At 43.0% G+C, this 19728-nt stretch overlaps 2 protein-coding genes across 2 annotated transcripts in view; one reads left to right on the top strand and one right to left on the bottom strand.

Moving 5' to 3' along the window:
- Nucleotides 1-7168: 7168 nt before the first annotated feature.
- MANSC1 (MANSC domain containing 1) lies at nucleotides 7169-11659 on the bottom strand. The gene is made up of 3 exons (XM_077177990.1): nucleotides 11292-11659; nucleotides 10295-10435; nucleotides 7169-8478 (listed from the first exon to the last, which is right to left on the bottom strand). Exons 1-3 carry the CDS (start codon nucleotides 11509-11511, stop codon nucleotides 7517-7519), a joined length of 1323 nt encoding a protein of 440 aa, XP_077034105.1. The 5' UTR covers nucleotides 11512-11659; the 3' UTR covers nucleotides 7169-7516.
- Nucleotides 11660-15041: 3382 nt separating this feature from the next.
- The window catches only part of BORCS5 (BLOC-1 related complex subunit 5), a 60355-nt gene continuing 55668 nt past the window's right edge, over nucleotides 15042-19728 (top strand). Inside the window, exons 1-2 of the mRNA XM_054631163.2 lie at nucleotides 15042-15202; nucleotides 15648-15791. Of these exons, the coding sequence (XP_054487138.1) occupies nucleotides 15145-15202; nucleotides 15648-15791 (202 nt within the window). The 5' untranslated portion in view covers nucleotides 15042-15144. The remainder of the gene's footprint in view (nucleotides 15203-15647; nucleotides 15792-19728) is intronic.

Here is a 19728-nt window from a genome sequence, read left to right on the forward strand (position 1 = left end):
TCAAATCCCCTTTTTTTATCACACATGGCATTGCATTTTCTCCTTGCATTTCAGTACTACTTTATTATTCCCCCAACTCTCCCCTCCCTTTCCCCCCATCCTTTCTTTCCCATCTTCTCTACCAGAAGAGGTTGCCTGGTGCCCAGGATGAGAACTGCATTTCTTTGTGGCTAAAAAAAAATCCTTGCAACAAAAACTTCACAGAGGAGAAGGTGCTTGAGTTCAGCAGCCTGTACAGGCAAGCTAGTCTAACAGAAATCCAGCAATATCCCCACAGGGAAAAATGAAATAAGATGACCTGGAAGGCTTGGGCATTTTCTTTGTGACTTTGGAGGAGTGTTTGGACTCCTGCTGGTGGTGCATTCAAGGTCAGGCTGTCTACCTAGTACCTCTTTTCTCCTCTCCCATCTCCCAGGGAGTTGAAAATAGCACTGCCTGAGGATACCCTTCTTCAGCAGTCATGTTTTTTAGTGTGAACCATGCAGGATTCTGATTTTAATTTGGCACTGCCCACCACCAGACCACAGGGCAAGTCCAAGACTTTCCTTAGGAATATTTAGCCGTGGCTACATTTCAAAGCCATATTACAAAAATGTCATTTGAGAAAGTTACTGTTCTAAAATTTGTAAAGTGCTTTAATGCTATGTTGATACAGCAAAAACATCCTTTTAAAAGAGCTCACATTTCAGGCTGACAGACACCAAAACACTATTTTGTTTTAGCTTGCTCAGCTTTTCAAAACCAGTCAGCATCTGGGCTCTATTAACCATAACGTGCGTGCCTTTTAAGCAACAACAATTTAAGAATATTTCCTTTTCAACCCCCTTTCAAACCCCTTCAGCATTTTGCAATATGCATAATATTTAAGAATTCTGCTTTGCACTGCAGCCTTTGAAGTTTAAAAATTAGTTACTGGTAAAGCCTTGTACATTTTCTTGCACTCTTTTAGTCACAGGGATTAGTGACTAGAATTTATGCCTATAGAAAAGACAGGTAAGTCACTGTGTCACAATAATTAGCAATCTTTCCTCCAATAGTTTTCAATCTTTATGTATGTCTTATGGTGTGACACACCATGTGTGTGCAGAGAAGAGCTCATTTGCCACCTGCAGTAGCCACTTCTGGGCAAAAGTACTCTACCACAGAGTGCAGTGTATGGCAAGGAAACAGACCCATCCCTCTTCATTCTGACTTTGTGAGGAAGAGTCATATTCGTATTTCCTATTTGTATTTCATATTTATAGCTCTGTTCATGTTATATTTATGTCAATATTAATACCATTATTTTTATGTTCATATATAAATTAGTCTGCAGTTCAGCAAAGACACTAAGCATCTCAAGAATATGGGTGTGGAGCATCAACCAAGGTATCTCTTCAGGGGTGTTGTTTTTATGAGCTGTTAGCCAAGTTCTCAATATAGGCTAGAAAACCATGCTGAGTTCCTCAGAGCAGGAAAGATTGCCCTCTAATGGTTAATCTCTAGGTTTAATGTCTGCAGTGTTTTATGAAGTGCTCCTCTTCTACGTGATTTGTAAGGTAAGGCCACACAAATGCAAGATGTTGGAACAATTTATTATTTCAAGGAAAAACCGAATCTTTCTTATACTCTTAATTGATGAATAAATAAATTATTAAAAACAAAGATGAAGGCATATTCTAGGTAACATTTTCATTAAACTACCATTAACCAGGGTTTCTCAGAGGAAGAGGGATGCCTCTGACAATTCAGAGCTATTACTCATACTGGATTTGACAAATTTTATATTTCACTGTGGGAAATGTTTCAAGGTCTGAAAAAATGGCATGAAGTATATCCAGTCTATTTCAGTATCATAAAAGTTATTGTGAATGCCCTAGAGATTGATCTCACTCTTGCAGGAGTAAACTTCAAGGAACAAAATTCTTAAGAAAGTCTTTAAATCAACTAATCACAAGGCATTGCCTGTTAAAACAGGGATGCATGTGGGTCCTTAGGCTTGCACTGGCTGCATCTATAAAGGTTTCTGTGGCTTATGGCCTGTAACTCATTCTTCATGTGATGAGGGGATAGAAGAGGCAATTATACAGGGCTGAAGTGTCATTCACTGCCTTTCCATTTTCATCAGTTCTTAGAATAATTTCCTTGCAGTGTAGATTTCAATAAATGCTCTTCCAATGTAGCCGGCAACTAAATGTAGATAAATGACAAAGGAATACTCAGAAAAAGCAAGACCCAGTTCCCAAATATATTTATTAAAAAAGTAGTGGCTGCTATGAAGACATTATTGAAAGATAATATATTTTGGAATAATTAGATTATATTTTCTCCTTTCAAGAAGAAACAGTGATTAGAGTGAGGTTACCCAATCCATTCCTCATCCTTCCTTTTTCTACCCTCTCCCCAGTCAAAACCACAAAGACAGTATTTGGTCACATGGATCTTTGCATAAAAGACAGGGAATTGTGTCTGAATAGCCCTGACTCGTAAAGCTCTTTCCAATGCCTTTTTCAGTGTCAGAGCTTTGCAGTTAATGCAACTTCTACTATTTTTTTCCTTATTTCAATTGTGAAAAATCTAATACCTTTACAACAATTTGAAAAGGGCTTACACAGAGCAAAATCCCCGTTTAATCTCAGCATATTAAGAAAATTTTTTTTAACAATACATTTAAAGTGCTATTTTCCCAAAACACTTTTTTCTTTCAAGATAACCAAAGCTCTAAAAGTGTTGAAAGGAACTATGATTTAGAGTCCTATCTTCACTTGTGGTTTAAGAATCCTGGCACTTTAACAGGAAGAAACAGCTAGTTTATGTGTGGCCTAAGGTACACTGTAGCAGTAAATAATTCAGTATAGGAAAAGGTGTTCCAGTCACCACAGTTACAAACCCAAAACAATGAGAACCACAGACCAAAACCACTTAAAGATAGGAGACAAAAATGTTTGCAGACACTTGGCCTTGTCAAATTTCTACCTCTGACATTTGTGGTTTAGGCACCCATTGCTTTCACCCTGTGCACCCCAGAGACTACAGCAGACTCCTTGGCACTACATGGGAGAGCTAAAAAGCCCTTCCAAGAAAAGAGGGTAAAATGAGACAGCTTTGGCTAAACCAAGAGCTGATTCCAACTGATGCTGGCTTTAGCTGTATAAGCCCACTGTTGGGTGGAAAGGTTTGCAGGCTTCTGCAGCGTGCACAAATTATCTGATTACTAATCCTGGATATTATTGATATGACAGAATTTTCAATTTTCGTCGTCAATTTTCCATTAAAACAAAGTGAACCAAAAAAAAAAAAAAAAAAGGATCAGAACAGCTTGAACATGGCATATCGAAACTCTTGCCACTTACGAAAATGACATTTTATAGGCTGGAAGGAGAGGAGTAAGAGAAAAAGAGAAAAGAAGTAATGCATGGCCCTCACACCTTTTTTTTTTTAAATTAAGTGAGCCAATATACAGGAAACAGTGATACAGCATAGTTGTACTGAAGGTTAAAAATACTTTTATACATTGTTTATAATACCAAACACACAGGTGACAAACAGCAGCAGTTTTATGCTTTGTGCTTTGACATTCTCAAGAAGTGTAGAGACTTAAAGGAAAAAAAGCAAATTTAGACTGTGAGGTTGAATGTAGGCTTTCTGAAGAGGAAGAAAAATGTTCAATATATCCTAGCCCTTCAGGGGACATACCTATCAAGACACTGGGAAAGCATCTGGGAACAACATGTATGCTCCTGAAGGGATGTGCAAGACCTCAAGGATTAGGGGATGCAGCTATCCCACAACTACCAACGAACAGGAATTCACTGAGAATTAATGTAGAGAAGTGCATTAGCTGTGTGAGAGGATGAGTAATGCACAGGGAGAGCACAGCTGTCTAGGCCCATTTCAGGAGGGTGACAGAAAGAATTCTACAGGAGTATAGCTCTCTGTGTGATGGGACACTGCCTGGGAACTGCTGACTGCAGCACTGGCACTTTAAACTCCACGTTTTTATCAGCATGGAGTGTGGGATGGTGGGATCAAAGCATGTCATCAGATTCAAATCCACTAAGATGGCTTTGCAGGAGGCAGGAAAACAAGATCCAGTTTTGAAACTGTCTTCTCATGTATTTTTTTTTTGGTGGTTTTATTTCCTTGTTTGTTTGTTGGGTTTTGTTAGTTGGTTAGTAACTTACTTGAAATAATCCTGAGTGTAAGCATTTCCTGCTCCTACAGGAGTTAAAATGAACTGAAGCACTATTTGCAGAGAGCACACCATGCTGAGTTTGCTGCCCTTTGAGGTAGGGACTTTGCACCCTTCTCATCCATCTCAAATAGAGCTACAGTTTATTTCTTTGTGATTGTTTGCAGTGGTAATAAAATTTGGGCTATTTGCTTTACTGTGCAATACCACAAGATAGTTTTGTTCATGACAGTCTATATTTACACACCTTGTGTTTGCTCAGCACTGTAAAGCAACAACATGAAAACAAGCAGCTACAGGATTTATGACACTCTCCAGGTGACAAAAGTCAATCAGCTTTTGGCCTGCTGCCATAACAGAACTGGTTATGGCCAGAAAGAGCCACCCCAGTGTGAGACTTGTCATCACAGTGTGGTGATTAATGATCCACTTCCATGTGTGGTGCACAGTGAAGACCACAGGAGATGTCAGTGGAAAAACAGAAGAGTGCACAGAAGTTTTAATGTTGGAAAGCATAACAAACTGGGTGGACTTTTTTAGTTACTTTGTCTCACTCCTTTCTGATTCAAAATACAAGTGCGTTATCCAGGCAAATAAATAAGCTCCAAAAATGCATATAATAAAGCATCGTAGTCAAAAGGATGATGATGGGAAATCTCTTTCTCTATTAACTGGAAATTCCAATACATAACTAATAATGCAACCTGATTGAATTTTATTGAAATAGAGAATATGCTTAGTTTTGTCTTCTATGTTATATGATGCAGTAAAAAGTTTTAAAAATGTGTGTATATAATCCTCCACCCAAACCCTTTCAATAAACAAAAATCTTTCCTATAAAACCTTTCTGCAATGAAATAGCCATAGTTTGGGAAGTTAAAAAACCATCTTACTAAAACTTAAAAAAATCATCAAAAATCCTCATAACTTGTCAATTCTATTTAATAAACTGTTGTTGCCCTCTAGTGTTCAAACAGCTTGTAAAGGCCCCTCCAGAAAGATCCAGACTGGTCAGCTACCAGTTAATTCCCTGTTAGTTCTTAATCCAACATGACAAATGGATGGGAAAAATAATTTTTTAAAAGTGTTTCAGTACACCTGCCCAATGCCTTGTTTTCTTTACTGGATCATAAAAGATCTTTCATGTAATGACTTCTAATGTTATTTGTTTTACTCCAATGTTGTGAAAGGCCACTGAGGTCAGCATCCTCACCAAATGAGGCGTGGTGCTTGAGCACCTCTCAGCTTTACCTCTGCCATTCACTGTGCTGGGTGTGCACTGCTGACTGGGCTGCAGGGCAGCTCCTAATGACATGGGCCACACTGAGGAACCAGAGAGTGCTGTGGGTTGGAAGGGATCTTAAGGATCAGCTCATTCCAACCCTTGGCCATGGGCAGGGACACCTTCCACTATCCCAGGTTGCTCCAAGCCCTGTCCAACCTGGCCTTGGGCACTTCCAGGGATGGGGCAGCCCCAGCTTCTCTGGGCAACCTGTGCCACACCCTCACCACCCTCACAGGGAACAATTTCTTCTCAGTATCTAATCTAAACCTTCTCTGTTTAATTTAAAGCTATTCCCCCTTGTCCCATCACTGCATGTCCTTGTAAAATGCCCCTCTCCAGATGAATGCATAACCTGTGCTCTGAACAACCCTGAGATACATCTGCTGGTTTCTCTTGAATATTTTGCTACTGTACTGTAACCATATCAATTAATACCAACCATCTTTCCCTCCAACAAATTATTTATTGCAGCAGAAATGCACAGTGAGCATTCAGGGATTGTTCCCAGCACCTCTCCTGCTGTGATAACACCAGCAACATAGAAAGTTTCTCATGAAGGTTGCAGTTCTTATGAGAGAAAATTATGGTGAACCTCAGATCTGCATCTGCATTTTTACAGCTAGGACTAGTACTTATCATTCTGTGAACTCATTTCCCAAAAATGGTCCTCCTTGACCAGAAACCTCTGAAAATAGCTATTAAAATAAAAAACAAAAGAAGAGAAAATTAAGTTAAAGCACAGTCAAAAAAACAAGCTGATAAATTTGAGGTACATTTCTTCAGTAATTTCATTCACTTTTAAGAGGTTATCCAGACTACTTTTCTTTTAACCATTGTCAGACTTAAACAATGTAGCAGACCAGCTGTTTTTATATATATAAAGCAATCTGCAGCCTCCATATAGTAAGAATTCAAGTTCTTGACACAAGGAACACTGACTTTTCTTTGATCTCTGAATAACGGAATTTTCAGAGAATTTTCTGCATTTAGTTATTTAGAGCTTTCAGAAAACTTGCCTTGAGGCCATTTTTTGGATCACACCTGCTTCCCACCACACTAAGCTCGACAGATCTAAGAAAGTCTTGGATGTGAGTCAAATTTCATATTTTGTAATAGAATTGTTTCCTTGCATTTGTGAGGCACCCTTCCTTCTCTGCTGTGACATTTGCTGTTGATCATGCCACCTGACATGAACACTTTGAAATCCAGCCTTTCATTCTAAAACCAGGTTTAGACTGAGTGCACATGAAGGGAAATTTAAATAACATGAACTGGAAGCTGTGTGGCAGTAGATGCTCCCACTTACTCTCCCTGCTGAAGGGTCAGGAAAACATAAAACCATAGAGTTGTTTAGGTTGGAAAAAAACTCGAATATCAAGATAACTGTTACTAAGCAGCCATGCTTATTACCAGCCACATGAAGGGGATGCTGGAAGTGAAGAGGGTGTGCTTTGAGAGCACTCACATTTGCAGTATGTAGTTTTAAGGATACCTGTGATGTATGCAGAAGAACTTTAGAGATATGTATATAACTGTCAACTATATTTTGATAAGGAAAATTAAATTATGTCATATGTAATATAATTTTTTCCTGTTTGTACCTAAAACCATTTGGATGCAAAGCTCTATTACTAAGTATTCCTTTAAAGCTGCAAATAGGGTAAATAGGATTGCACCAGCATTTGGTGCAAATAGCACTGAAAACACCCATGTGCTGCACAGGTACTCAATTTATTAGGTGTACTTCAATTTCACTAATCTTGTCACAGTACAGATTAAGCTCATGAAATGCTTTTTCTCCTTAAATATAAGACCTTCTTAGCTTAAGTTGGATTTAGATGTTTACTCTCAGGATTTAGGAATAAATCAAAATTGACAGACATTATATACAGACAGAGCATTCCTTCTCACCACCAAACCCATCTCCTGTCTCCTGCTTTCCCATTAGAGCCCAAAAAAGGAATCCATCCTCTTCTGAGATTTCAATATCTACTGTTCCATTTCAGAGTTCTCCTCTCAAAAGTGAGAGATGCCCCCCAAAATTTTTTTCCCTCTCCCAGTCAGACATCAGAATAAATTCCATTGATCAAATAATCCAGCCTGGTGTAATGCCTCTTCTGAAGAGATTCATGGATTTTCTTCCCCGTCAGCACAATAACTAGCAACAAGAACATCACCCCAAAAAACAAAGCTGCTACAAGGCTGCTCTTTTCCCCCAGCTGAAAGACAGCTTTCCCTCTCAGAACACCTTCTGACAGGGAGCTCTCAGAGTCAGATGGCTCATAACCCTGAAGGTCATTTTGGGAAGATGTGGGGGAATCGCTGGAGAGAATGAAACCTGGAAAAGAGAGGAGGGTCACATAGCTGGTATCACTGGAAGTTGTTGGCTCAGGAGCCATGGCTGGAGTCCTTAGCCCTGACAGGGCAGTAGCAGATCCAGAATTTGTGGTCACCTGCACAGTTGCAGAAGGAGAAGCAGAATTTGTGGGCTTGGAAAGAGGAACATGAGTAGCAGTGATGCTGGTGGCAGGGACAGCAGGTTTAGCTGCAGTGGCTGCAGCAGGTGGAGAGGCAGCTGTGGTTGGTTTGGCAGCACCAGGATGCAGAGAGGTTGTAAGAGACTCCAGCTGGGCTGTGCCTGTTGGCAGAGCAGCAAGAGAAGCACTGCTGGTTTCAGGGACACCTGGCCGAGCAGTGGTGAGGATGGAAGCAGTGGGGTTTCCAACTGGAGCAGCAGAAAGAGTGCTTGGTGGCACTTTAATTACCTGCTGCCTTGAGATGGGGTCTAAGCCCTCAGATTCTTTCGCTCTTTGAGATTCAGGAGCAACTGTATGAAGTTCCATGTTGTCCAAATGCTTGCCTATGTGGTTCAGGAGTTCAGATGCCTGATGAAAGACAGACTGCTCCAAACTGGCAGTGTAATTCTGATGGATGTCCTGACTGTGAGAAATAAAGGTTCCAGCATCCGAAGGCAAAGAATGCTCATTTGAAGAAAAGTTCTCAGTTTTGATGGATTTATCTTCTGGAAACAGAAATACTTGTATTTAATTATTAAATCTACTTTTGACTAATGTAGGCATACTCTATTTGTATTTCTTAGAAATATTTATGTAAGGGGGCTCTAAGAGATAATGACTAATGAAACTTCCTTTCTTTAAAATATGCACAGTGGCATTTAAATTCTATGTTATAAAAGCTGTCAGCCTCAAGCCTACTCACATAACAATGTTCTGTGCAGAAACACCATACAAATAATAATCCTAAAAGCTACCTGATTTTACAGTATTTTTTCTACAGTATTTACCTCAGGTACTTAGGTAGGTATTCACAGGTATTATAGAAGGTATTTGGCTGAGTAATTGTCAATTCATATTATATATATAATTTTATAATTTTATTTATAAAAATATAGGAATATATATAATATATTCATGATAACCATTCAGCTGCTGCACAGAATATTTAAAGGGGAACGTGCTCTCACGTAGTTCTGACTCTCACTCATCTCTTTTTAATATTGAAACAAAAAGGTTTGTTAAATGCACTGGAATTGAAATAAATAAAGTATCTTTCCCCTTTTCAGCTTGGTTTTCACATACAGATTGGTAACCACATACAGATTCTCATATGAAAGAACAAAGTTTGATACATTTGTTGCTACCGACACTGCTCAGGTGCTCCCTTTGAAAACTTACCAGGAACATTAAACAAACTAGCATAATCTTTCTGCAATTAAACGTTCACAGAAGATCAAGTATCCAAAAAGAAAAAGAAGTGTTAAATGCAATCACGTTGTTCACTCAGCATTGCATTACAAAGAAGCGTTAAATGCAATCACGTTGTTCACTCAGCATTGCATTACATGCCGAACAAAAGCACCAGCATGATTGCATTTCTTGTTTCTTTGTTTGAAATCCCGAAGTTCTTCTAGGGGACAAAGAGCTGGAGGGAAATGTAATTTGAGTAATTATTTTACAGAAATGCAGTTCATTTGTTGCACATTGCTTTTGCATGATTCCTGTGAGACTGTGCTTGCACAAAAATACTTGGTAACATTATGTGAGTAATATCATACTGTTGCTCCTTGCATAGTTCCTCTTGGAAAAGTTCTCTTTTTCAGCAAAAGTTTGGTCTCTCAAGCAGCCATGCAGAAACCACCTTGGCAGGACATTCCAATTATCAGTTTCTTATCTGAGCTGTTCAAACAGGTCTGGTGCAAGTCAATGTCAATCAACAAGTAGGCCTTGCTGTTAAAAAGAACAGCACAGGCCAGAGAGCAAGAAATTCCTGAGTGTGCAGCCCACATGTCATAAAGCTCTGACTTTAGAAAGTTTGCTTTTGCACTTCAGGTTCCCTAACTGAATGCAGAAAATAATGATTATTTATTATTATTGCAAATTATTCATCAGTGTAGCATGGGTCCTTTAAATACACAGCTGGCTACAAGGGCGTGGTATTTTCATTGGTTTTTGTGATATTTCTCAGTATTATGTATAGGAAATTTTCCTTCCTGACTATATCTAGATGGAAGCAGCTTCTTTTTGTTTTAAGCAAGGACAAATTATGAGAATTTCTGAATCTAACGTGAGGGAATATTATAAGGGTTGGGACATTAATCCAAGCTGGAATCTGGGCCCACAAAGCAGCTCACCACACACCTGCCCATCCGTCCTCCACAACGAAAAAGAGCAGTATTTTTAAATCATAAAGCTTGGCTTAGAACACTTTACTAAAAATATGACCCCCCCAAACAGTTCCTGGTCACTACTGAAAGTTCACAGGTGCAAAAGTAATTTGGCAGTGTGGTGTGGGGGCTGATGGCTCTCACTATGATTTACCTGTAGTTATCTTGTAGGTCACAAGTCCTGCTGCAGGTTTCATTGGACAAGCCTCAGTGCTAGGACAGTAAAACAAGTAGCAGTTTGGATGTGTACTTGTTCTTGCAGCATAAAAAATAATCAAATTACACTTCTTGTCTCCTGCAAAACAAAGTAAATACCTGTTTCAGCAGTAGGAACTTTTATAGCAGTATGGTAATGAGATCCAGTTTGTTAACTTTTGCTCATGTGAGTAAGAGGAAAACTACTAACACATAACATTCCTACCGGAAAAAACCGCCAAGGACTGCAGAAGAATGGCCCAGGGCCAAAATATGAAAGGTCACACCTTCCTTTTCCTGTACAAATAAAGTTGGGGAAATTATGAGTCTAAGCTCTCATCCTCCCCTCATGCATACCACACTGGCACCACTTTATACAACAATTGCTCGCTTACAAATCCTGATAAATCTGAAAACCTCCTCGATATACTCATGGGAAAAAAAAATTATTTAGACATTTTTCCTTATTACATCCCAGGAATCGCTTGGCTAGTTGCTGGTTCAGGGGGTCACCTTCACCACTGCCATTTCTACTTGCTGCTCTGCCTCCTACTGCTCCAAGAACTTGATTCAAACCAGCTCTCTCAGAGGAGGGTGAGCATTCTCATTTTTGGCTAAAATTAAATACAGTGCAAAATGTCAGCTACTTTTAATGCATCTACTAAACACAGCTTATGCACCTTCGGGGTTGGGGATCTGGGAGGTTTTGACGCCTAAAACTAACGCTGTTTCAGTGATGCAACTATTTTCCTGAACATTTTAAGGAAAGTCTTGCGTTAAGTTTTAACATCCACTGGCAAAAAGAAGGTAGCAGCTGCAAGCTGGAACTAAGCGCAGCCTGAATGAGAGGGTAAATTCCGTGCTGAATAGGGAGAACACCGGCAGCTGACCATCCCGCGAGCCCAAACTCCAGAATTATCCTGCCAGGCGGTGGCGGAGAAGGAGGCCGAGGTTACCTGAGAGCCGGTGCCCCGAGCAGCAGGCGCGGACACACGCACCCGCGCCGGGGACGCGCAGCGGCTCCGCGCCCCGGACGCCGCGGGGCAGGGACAGGTGTACATCGATGATGGAATTCTCCATCTTCTCCGCCGAGCACTCCTGGCTCAGCGCCGGCCCGGCCATCAGGCAGGCGATCACCAGCAGGCGAACCGGCCAGCGGCTGCCCCCGCGGGACATGGTGACCCGGGCCGGTCCCCGGGGGCTCCTCCGGGATCGGCGCCGAGAGGGCTCCGCTGATCCCGGGGCGGGAACGCGTTCCTGGGGCACCTCCGGGCTACCCCTGCCCGCAGCGCGGGGTCGGGAAGGCAGCGGCGGAGCCTGGCCCGGCTCGGGGGAACCGCGGCTGTCCCGGCACGTCCGGGAGGAGGGGCCGGGGGAGGCGGGCCCGGGACGCCTGGTGCCCTTCTTCTCCTGCCTGCCTGCCCTCCTCCTCCTGGAATTCCTGCTTACCCACCTACCTACCTGCCTTCCTCCTGCCTTCCAGCCTGCCCTCTTCCTCTCTTGCTTCCTTCTCACCTGGAATTCCTGCTTACCTGCCTACCTGCCTTCCTTCTGCCTTCCAGCCTGTCTGTCCTCCAGCCTGCCCTCCTCCTCTCTTGCTTCCTTCTCACCTGGAATTCCTGTTTACCTACCTATCTGCCTTTCTCCTGCCTTCCAGCCTGCCCTCCTCCTCTCCTGCTTCCTTCTCGCTGCCCACCATTCTTCTGTCCCATTCCTGCCTTTTCTCCGGCCTTCCCTCCTTTTCCCTTGCTTCCCCCCTCCTGCTCTCTTCCTCCTGCCTGACCTTCTCCTGCCTTCCTTCCGCCCTCCTCCTCCTGCCTGCCTAGCGGGGCTGCAACCACTCGCCGGCACCGAGGGTCCTTCCTGAGCGTCAGACACAAGGCAAAACCACCTAGAGAAGCTCTTGGTGGTCAGGCTGAAACGGCTTTACCCACAGTCAGACTTTTCCTCCACCTGAGAACTGGTTTTGGGAGCTGTAATGAAAGAGATTAATATGCATATCCTGGACTAAACGGATGTGGACGTATTTCTGTGTGGACTCCTTGCTACCTGAGTAATCCTGTTCAAATCATAAGCAAGCACAAGGTGTTTGTGGAATGGGAAAAAAAGTGAACAAGAAAGCCTGTCTACTGGAACCCTGACTGGTGTCTTGGCCATTCTTCTGTCAGCTGTCTCAGTGCAATTGCTTGCTTAAGTCATGGTTTTGCTCAGAAAATTTTCATTTCCTCTTTTTAGTTTTTTTTCCTTAATATTTTGGGGTAGTGTTTAGAAGTAAAAGTAGACCAAAGGAGTGCAAAGAATAAAAGGATTATAAGACAGATTCCTTCTTTTTCAGGAAAGAGACCATTTTCTTTTCAGACATGTGAATTACCTAAGAGATCCCAAAGGGCAGGTTAGTTTATGTATGGTAATAGTTAGATGCCAAGGCATGGGTGGCTGTCTTGTTTTTCATGCCCAGTCAGTCCCCTTTGTCAGTAATGCTGGGTTTTGGCTTTTATTTGGACATGAGTGTTGTAAGAGACTGAGCCCACCATCTTATTTTGCATCACATGGCCATCTTGGGGCAATTAATAAATGTTTGTTTGTGATTCCCACAGTCTTGGTGGGATGGTTTCTTCTAAAATTTTCAGCTGCACTTGTTTAAGAAAATATTCCTTTCTATGTAAACTGGTGACGTTATTTTCACTGCTAAAAGAAAAAGTCCCAATAGAATCTGAACATTAAGGTGTTGCCTGCTAACTGCATCACCCAGTGAATAAACAGGAGAATGAATAGTAAAGGCAAGCACAGGTATTACCCCTGCTATGTATTAAACAAAGTTGCAGCTTCTACCTGCCTTTGCTTAAAGTAGAGGTGGTGGAAGAGGCCAAGCAGAAAGAAGCTGAAAAATAAGGCTAAAGGTCTGGCTGAGGTGGTCAGAACAGCTGCTGAAACTGGTTTTTCACCTGAACTGTTGGGATGGTGAATGTGAGAATATGCACAGAGACTGCTGGGGTCAGACAGGCATAGATGACCGTGGGGAAATGAGAAGGGTTGATGTCATCTATCATACAAGCAGGGCAGAAGAGATACTGGGGATAACATGACTGCCCCAGTCCAGCCACCGTGGCAAATTTCTGCTCTTCCTGGTGGGGAAGTTACATATCACTCCTAATATTATTTCTTTTGCTACCTTTAATCGAGGCACCTTGATATCGTGCACTGTTTTATGTTATGCTGTAATCTACCCCTAGCTGTTTTAGTTTTATACTGTGTAGTAAGTAATTCTGATTAAGGTATTTTGGCTGTTTATCACTTGTCTGCTCAGTAAATAATTCTTATAAATTTTTTTTTCTTATAATTTTTATAAACAGACCTGATCGGCCATCACTAGAACTTGCCGGCCAGAGTTGAGTCCTTACATTTAAACAGTTGCCAAAATCTGAGCTAGGGCAGAACTTATCTCAAGCTGCCGCTCCTCTCATGGCACTCTTCTTATAGGAGAGGTGCTCCAGACCCACATCATCCTTGTGGCCTCTGCTAGACCCTCTCCTCACCACAAACTGGGAAATGAGCTCTCTCACCTGAGAATACCAAACTCACCCAGTTTATTAGGTTAGAAAGCTGACATTACTTTATTCAGCACACAGGTACATGGGCATTGCCTCGCCAAACATATTAATCAGTTATCAAAACTTTTGATTATTTATACATTTTGGTAAATAAAGGAATTAGTATTTCTTGGTTACCGGTAATGTAGTTCTCTTATTGATTAGTATTCTGTCTTCTATTAGTTAATGATTCACTCGCTTTTCATGTTAATTAGTCCACATTCTCAGTTTTTCTCTTCTTTTGGGTCAAGGAGTTTCTTGGGTCAGTGGCCTGTGATCAGTGGTCGGAGATCCCCCCCCTACCAGAATTACCTTTTCCCAATTGGAGCTGATTTCAGCAGAAATACTGAGCATCCCTGGCTGGGCCAGGGAGGGATTTTCCTGCTCTGCTTCAGGCTGGGGCAGCCTCAGCTCGAATATTGTGTGAAGTTTTGGGTGCCACAATATCGGAGAGATATTAAACTATTAGAGAGTGTCCAAAGGAGGGCATGAGGATGGTGAAGGGCCTTGAGGGGAAGCGTGTGAGGAGCAGCTGAGAGCATTTGGAGGCTGAGGGCAGACATGGCTTCTGCTGAGGGGAAGAGGAGGGGCAGGCCCTGAGCTCTGCTCTCTGGGACCAGGGACAGGAGCCAGGGAACGGCTGGAGCTGGGTCAGGGGAGGGTCAGGCTGGAGATCAGGGAAAGGTTCTTCCCCCAGAGGGTGTCGGGCACTGCCCAGGCTCCCCAGGGAATGGTCACGGCCCCAAGGCTGCCAGAGCTCCGGGCGTGTTTGGACACTGCTCTCAGGGATGCACAGGGTGGGATTGTTGGGGTGTCTGGGCAGGGATTGTTGATTGTGCAGGGCCAGAGGCTGGACTCGATAAACCGTGTGGATCCCTCTCAGGATATTCGGTCACAGGCTCCTTTTTAAAGAAATATAACTTGTCCGGCAACACCGAGGAGCACAGAAGGGGACACAGCACTACGAATATTGTCCTCACTAGGGCCGAGCAGGGAGGACGAGCATCCTCCCATGCCTCACAGACCGGCGTTGCTCTGCCGCCCCCCGAGGCCCCGGGCCGCCGGTTCTGGCGGGGCAGAGCCGGGCAGAGCCGAGCAGCCCCGGCCCCGAGCGGGGCCCCGCCCGCCGGGCGGAGCCGCCTGACCCGGCGCAGCCGGAACCCCGTGGGCGGTGGCGGCGGCCCCCGCGCTGCGGCGGGCGGGGGACGGAGGCACCGCCATGGGTGCGGAGCAGAGCGCCGAGGCCGAGAGCCGCCCGGGCGAGCCCGGCGCCGCAGGTCGGTGCCTGGCGGGGAGCGAGGGCTGTGCCGGCACTGTGGCTGTGGAGAAGGGCACGGCTGTTTCCTTGGGAGGGACGGCGGCTGTGGAGAAGGGAAGGGCTTGCAGAAGGGAAGGGCTGTTGCTGCGGGAGGCAGCGGCAGCGCGGCCCGGCCCTTCCTGTGACGGCGCGGGGGCACCGCCCGGGCCGGGGGAGCCGAGCCGGGGATGGGCAGCGCCCCGGGCGCCGTGCGGAGCTGGCGGGGCCGTCCGTGGTGCAGGTGTTCGGAATCAGCTGTTCCCCCGTGGGGAGAGGGAAAGGAGCTTAGAGCCCTTCAGTGATCTCGGCGATACGCTATAAAAAGCGTGCCTGTGCAATGTTAAATAGAGCAATATTCGCATAGGGTTGGGTTCTGGTGTAATCTGCTTGTAAAGTTGGTTATTCCCTCTCCATCCAATATCCAGCATCTCCGTTGCCAGCCAAGCAACGAGCAAAAATGGACGACATTGTGGTCGTAGCCCCAGGAACACAATCCTCACGGAATGTCAGCAATGATCCCGATGTCATAAAACTGCAGGAAATTCCAACTTTCCAGCCCCTTTTGAAAGGTAAGTGATTGTTCTTCCTCTGTTTTTAAATGCCTTCTTTTTTGTACCTAATGGCATTTATGTATCCTGAGGTTTCTACTGAAGTTCATATTTCTGTCTCTGTTTTTCACTTCCCCTCTTATTTTAAACCTTACTCTCTTTTGTTATGCCATAATTAATCCCAGCCTTCTAAACAGTGGGTGAACTAGTTTAGAGGTGTGCTGGTAATGTTCTCTGCAGTGGAAACATCTACTGTGGAGACAAAACAGCTCCAAGCATACCAGCTTGCCCTGTACCACTGGTTGATGAGAGATGCTGTGTTATGTTCTAATATATAATAGATGACATTATGTATAATCCTGTTTTGCTCTAGTTTTTTAAAAACAGATTGTGTGTTACTCTCAGAGTCATAGCTACCTGTGTGTGCATTCAGCTGCTTGAAATCAAGGTACCTTGTGGGAGTTTTCAACACAGAGCAGGTTTTATTCTTGTTTTTTGTAGTGGGGTAGATGGGCTGAGACTTTTCTTCTTTTCTTTGTTTCTTTTCCTCCCACTCTTTTTTTTTTTTTGCTTTCATCCCTTGCACTCATTCTTTGTTTCTTCTGTTCAAAGGAAAGTGGTGAAGATTTCAATCATAGTTGTTGAGCCTGCAGTTTAACAAAAAACCTGGCCTGTGTGTTTTGTGGCCTGGCTTCTAGCTATCTCTTTTTGAGGAAAATGCAGAGTATCTGAAAAGGCATCACTAGAGGTAATCTACCAGAGGTAGCATCACACCACCACTTTTTGGGCAGAAAGTATTTACTTTTTGTTTGTTTGTGTATGCCTACTGCATGAGGGTACTGAAACCTGGTGACATCTGGTGACTGCTCAAGACTTTTGCATGCTGAATTACTTTGGTGAACACCTTTTTCAGCCTCAAGTACTTGTTATTACTTGAACAACCAGACTGTGATGCTTGTGTTCACTACAGAAAGCAGTGTGGGCCTGTTGAGTGAGTTGGCTCTTGAGAGGTGGCAGATCTACCACAGGCCCACTTGAGAAACTGTTCTGGACTGGTCTCTTATCTTTATTCTTCCCATGCAAGATTGTTTCTGGAAGGGTTGCAGAAGTTTCAAGATCTTATAGGAGCTCATTCTAAAAGCTTGTGTCTTGTGATCTACCAGCTTGCAGGTGGACTTATAGTCCACAATGAAGTGGACTTCATTGTTCTATTCAGTTTCTCCTTGCCTAAGCAAAGCCAGTGGGTTTTATTCTGCTTTTGAGTTTCAAAAGGGGAATAATCATTAAATAAATGGACTGGCAAAGTACATGGTCATGTAAACACTGCATGTTCTTAAAAATAAATGCCCTTGTTCCTCCTAGCCATAGTGAGGTGAGCTTATGATCAGTGAACCTGGAAATCTTTACCATTGTGTGCTCTCACTTGGAAGAAAATGCCAGTGTCCTGTCCATTACATCTTTCATGCTTTCCCTTGACTTCTACAGGGAGAATTGCACCTCAGAGGTACAGCTAGGACCCCTTCTAAAAAGTTCCTCTCCATATTTCTTGTAGGCTCACTTCAGGAACTGGAAAGCTGCTGGCAGGTTGCTCAAAGCTCTGTCCAGCTTCACCTTGAAGAATCATGGTCTGGACAGCCTGTTCCAGCCTCATCATAAAAAATTTCTTCCTTATGTCCATTTAAACTTACCCTCTTTGGTTTAAAACCTATGTCCTTGCTCATTCATTGCAGGCCCAGACCAAAAATCTTTCTTTCTTACAAGCTTTATTTGTCTCTGGAGGCTTTTTGGGGAAAGAAACATTTTCTTGCTTATGGCTAGAATTGTGCACTTGTAAAAGATATTCAGCATGAAGAAGCAATAGAAACAGAGCTTCCTATATCACTGCAAAGGCACTGTGTGAGCAGCAGAACCTTCTTTACATACTGTGCCTCCTCCTGTTCCCATAGGATTTTGTGATTAGTTTCCTCTCCAATCTCATTTCATGGTTCTTCAGGTCAGCCTGGTGTTCTTGTGACCATCTGAGAATCCTGACTGTTTGACAAAAGCTGCCAGGTAGGCAGTGACTGCCAGCTGCTGCTGGCAGGTCAGGGAGGATTGTGACCTCCCGCTCGTGGATCTTGTACATTAAAATTAACCCCCAACTAAAACAGCACCTCTAGTAACTTGGAACAAACTTTTGGTAACTGATCCACTGTAAATACTGATTATGTTTTTGTGCTGCCCTTTCCCTTGTTGTTTCCTTCTTGTTTGGAGGAAGCTGTTATGGCAGCATCCCTTGGAAGTGTTAGAGATAATTCAGCAGCCCCCTTTTGTGTTCTGACTTATTTCTTAGTACTAGTAACTTTAGTACTAAAAGAACAATTTTAATGCTAGATATTTAGCTGTTGAAGCTGTTGGTGGTGCCTGCTTGGCTTTCTGCAAGAACTGTAGTGATGTACTAGTTGAACAAGTAGTGATGATACTTTTCTTTCTGTTTTGTTTTGTCTGATGGTGTTTGGATTGTTGTGTGCAGGTTCCCAGGAGAGCAGGGATTGTTTCTGTGAATTAAGCAATGTGCTGATGTGCTGCTGAAGACTGGCCTATGAACAGTCCAGCTATGTCACATGCAAATTACATTTGTCATGTGCAGCATGCCTTCTCTCATAGGAACTCCTGGTGCCTCAAACACTGAGAGAAAAAAGGTCAGCAGAGGCTGCTGAGGCTCACCTGCATTCCAGATGTATCACATAAATGTCTTTTTTGTAGGCATTCAGCAACTTACTTGTGCACTCCATTCCCCTTTGTTTTGAAGACCACTTTGTCTAACATAGGTGGTCTTCATCTGACTGCCTTGTGAAGGGTATTGTGTGCAGCTCATTAGCATCCTCTAGCCCAAAATAACTGGATTCTTGTCCTACAAATAATCTGCTGTTTTTCTAAGAATAGCAAGTAATGGGAAGAGGTTGCTCAGTAAGGTTGTGGCATTTCTGCCCATAAAGTTTTTAAGGGCATGTTAAGCAAAGCTCTGTCAGTCATGAACTGGAAGTAAATTAGCTAATTACATTAAGGAGTATGCAGTGAGAACTTTACTTACTGTGCTGCTTGTTACCCATATTTATTATTGTTATTTATTTATTAAGAAAGGCATTTCATAAAGAACACAGTGAGACTTTGAAAAGTTGAGGCTATAGGTTACCTGGAAGTAGTGCAACAAGGAAACCCAGGTTGCATGGCAGAAAGAGTAGGTCCAGCATAAGGAGTTTCCTTTTAGGCTCAATATATTTTGAAGTGGAAAACTTGTCATATATTACAGCTGGTGTACATCTTCAGCTGAGAAGAGCAGGGAGATGCTGAGAAATCTGGGGTGAAACTTGTGATGCTGTACAGATGCTCTGTGGATCTTCCCTTGTCCTCCAGGGTAACACAAGCGTGTTACCTTGAAATGATTGTTTATACTTTTATAACTTCTTTTATGAAGTCTTTTTTCCAGGTAGGAAAGCTACTTGTCTAAAAAAATGCCAGTGTATTTTTCTTTCTAGCATAGTGTATAAAGGAAGGATGGATGTTTAGACTTCATTGCATTTAAAGCAAGATTTTGTCACATCTCACTCCTCAGTATTTTCCTACATCCTCTCTTCTTCCCCTTTCCTCACTGTATGCTCCTACTGCAATTTATAGGGAATTTAGCTAGTAGCACATGTCAGTGAGCTTTATTCCTATAATTCTCTACACATGGTACTCGAATAGTTGTATAATTCTGTCCCTGTGTCTTACAAGGAGAATCTGCTGCTTGCAACTGCTGAGGTTATAGGCCTCTACTAGAATTTGAAACATCCAAATTTGTTGGATGCAGCCCATGCCCAGCAGTTGTAACAAAATGTGCATGTTGGGTGGAAAGAGGTACCAAGAATGTGAGTACATCTGCCTGGTGAGTTTGAGGTTTTTTAATTGTTATTTTGTTTGTTAGTGGGGTTGCTTT

This window comes from Agelaius phoeniceus, chromosome 5, assembly GCF_051311805.1.
Source record: "Agelaius phoeniceus isolate bAgePho1 chromosome 5, bAgePho1.hap1, whole genome shotgun sequence".
NCBI classification, from domain to species: domain Eukaryota; kingdom Metazoa; phylum Chordata; class Aves; order Passeriformes; family Icteridae; genus Agelaius; species Agelaius phoeniceus.

Excerpts from the sequence above, each read along its gene's own strand:
- MANSC1 (XM_077177990.1), bottom strand. The coding sequence starts at position 11,511 with ATGTCCCGCGGGGGCAGCCGCTGGCCGGTTCGCCTGCTGGTGATCGCC. Across the intron at positions 10,436-11,291 it reads CTCGGGGCACCGGCTCTCAG|GAGACAAGAAGTGTAATTTG; the intron begins GTAACCTCGGCC and ends TTTGTTTTGCAG. Across the intron at positions 8,479-10,294 it reads GACCTACAAGATAACTACAG|AAGATAAATCCATCAAAACT; the intron begins GTAAATCATAGT and ends TTCTGTTTCCAG.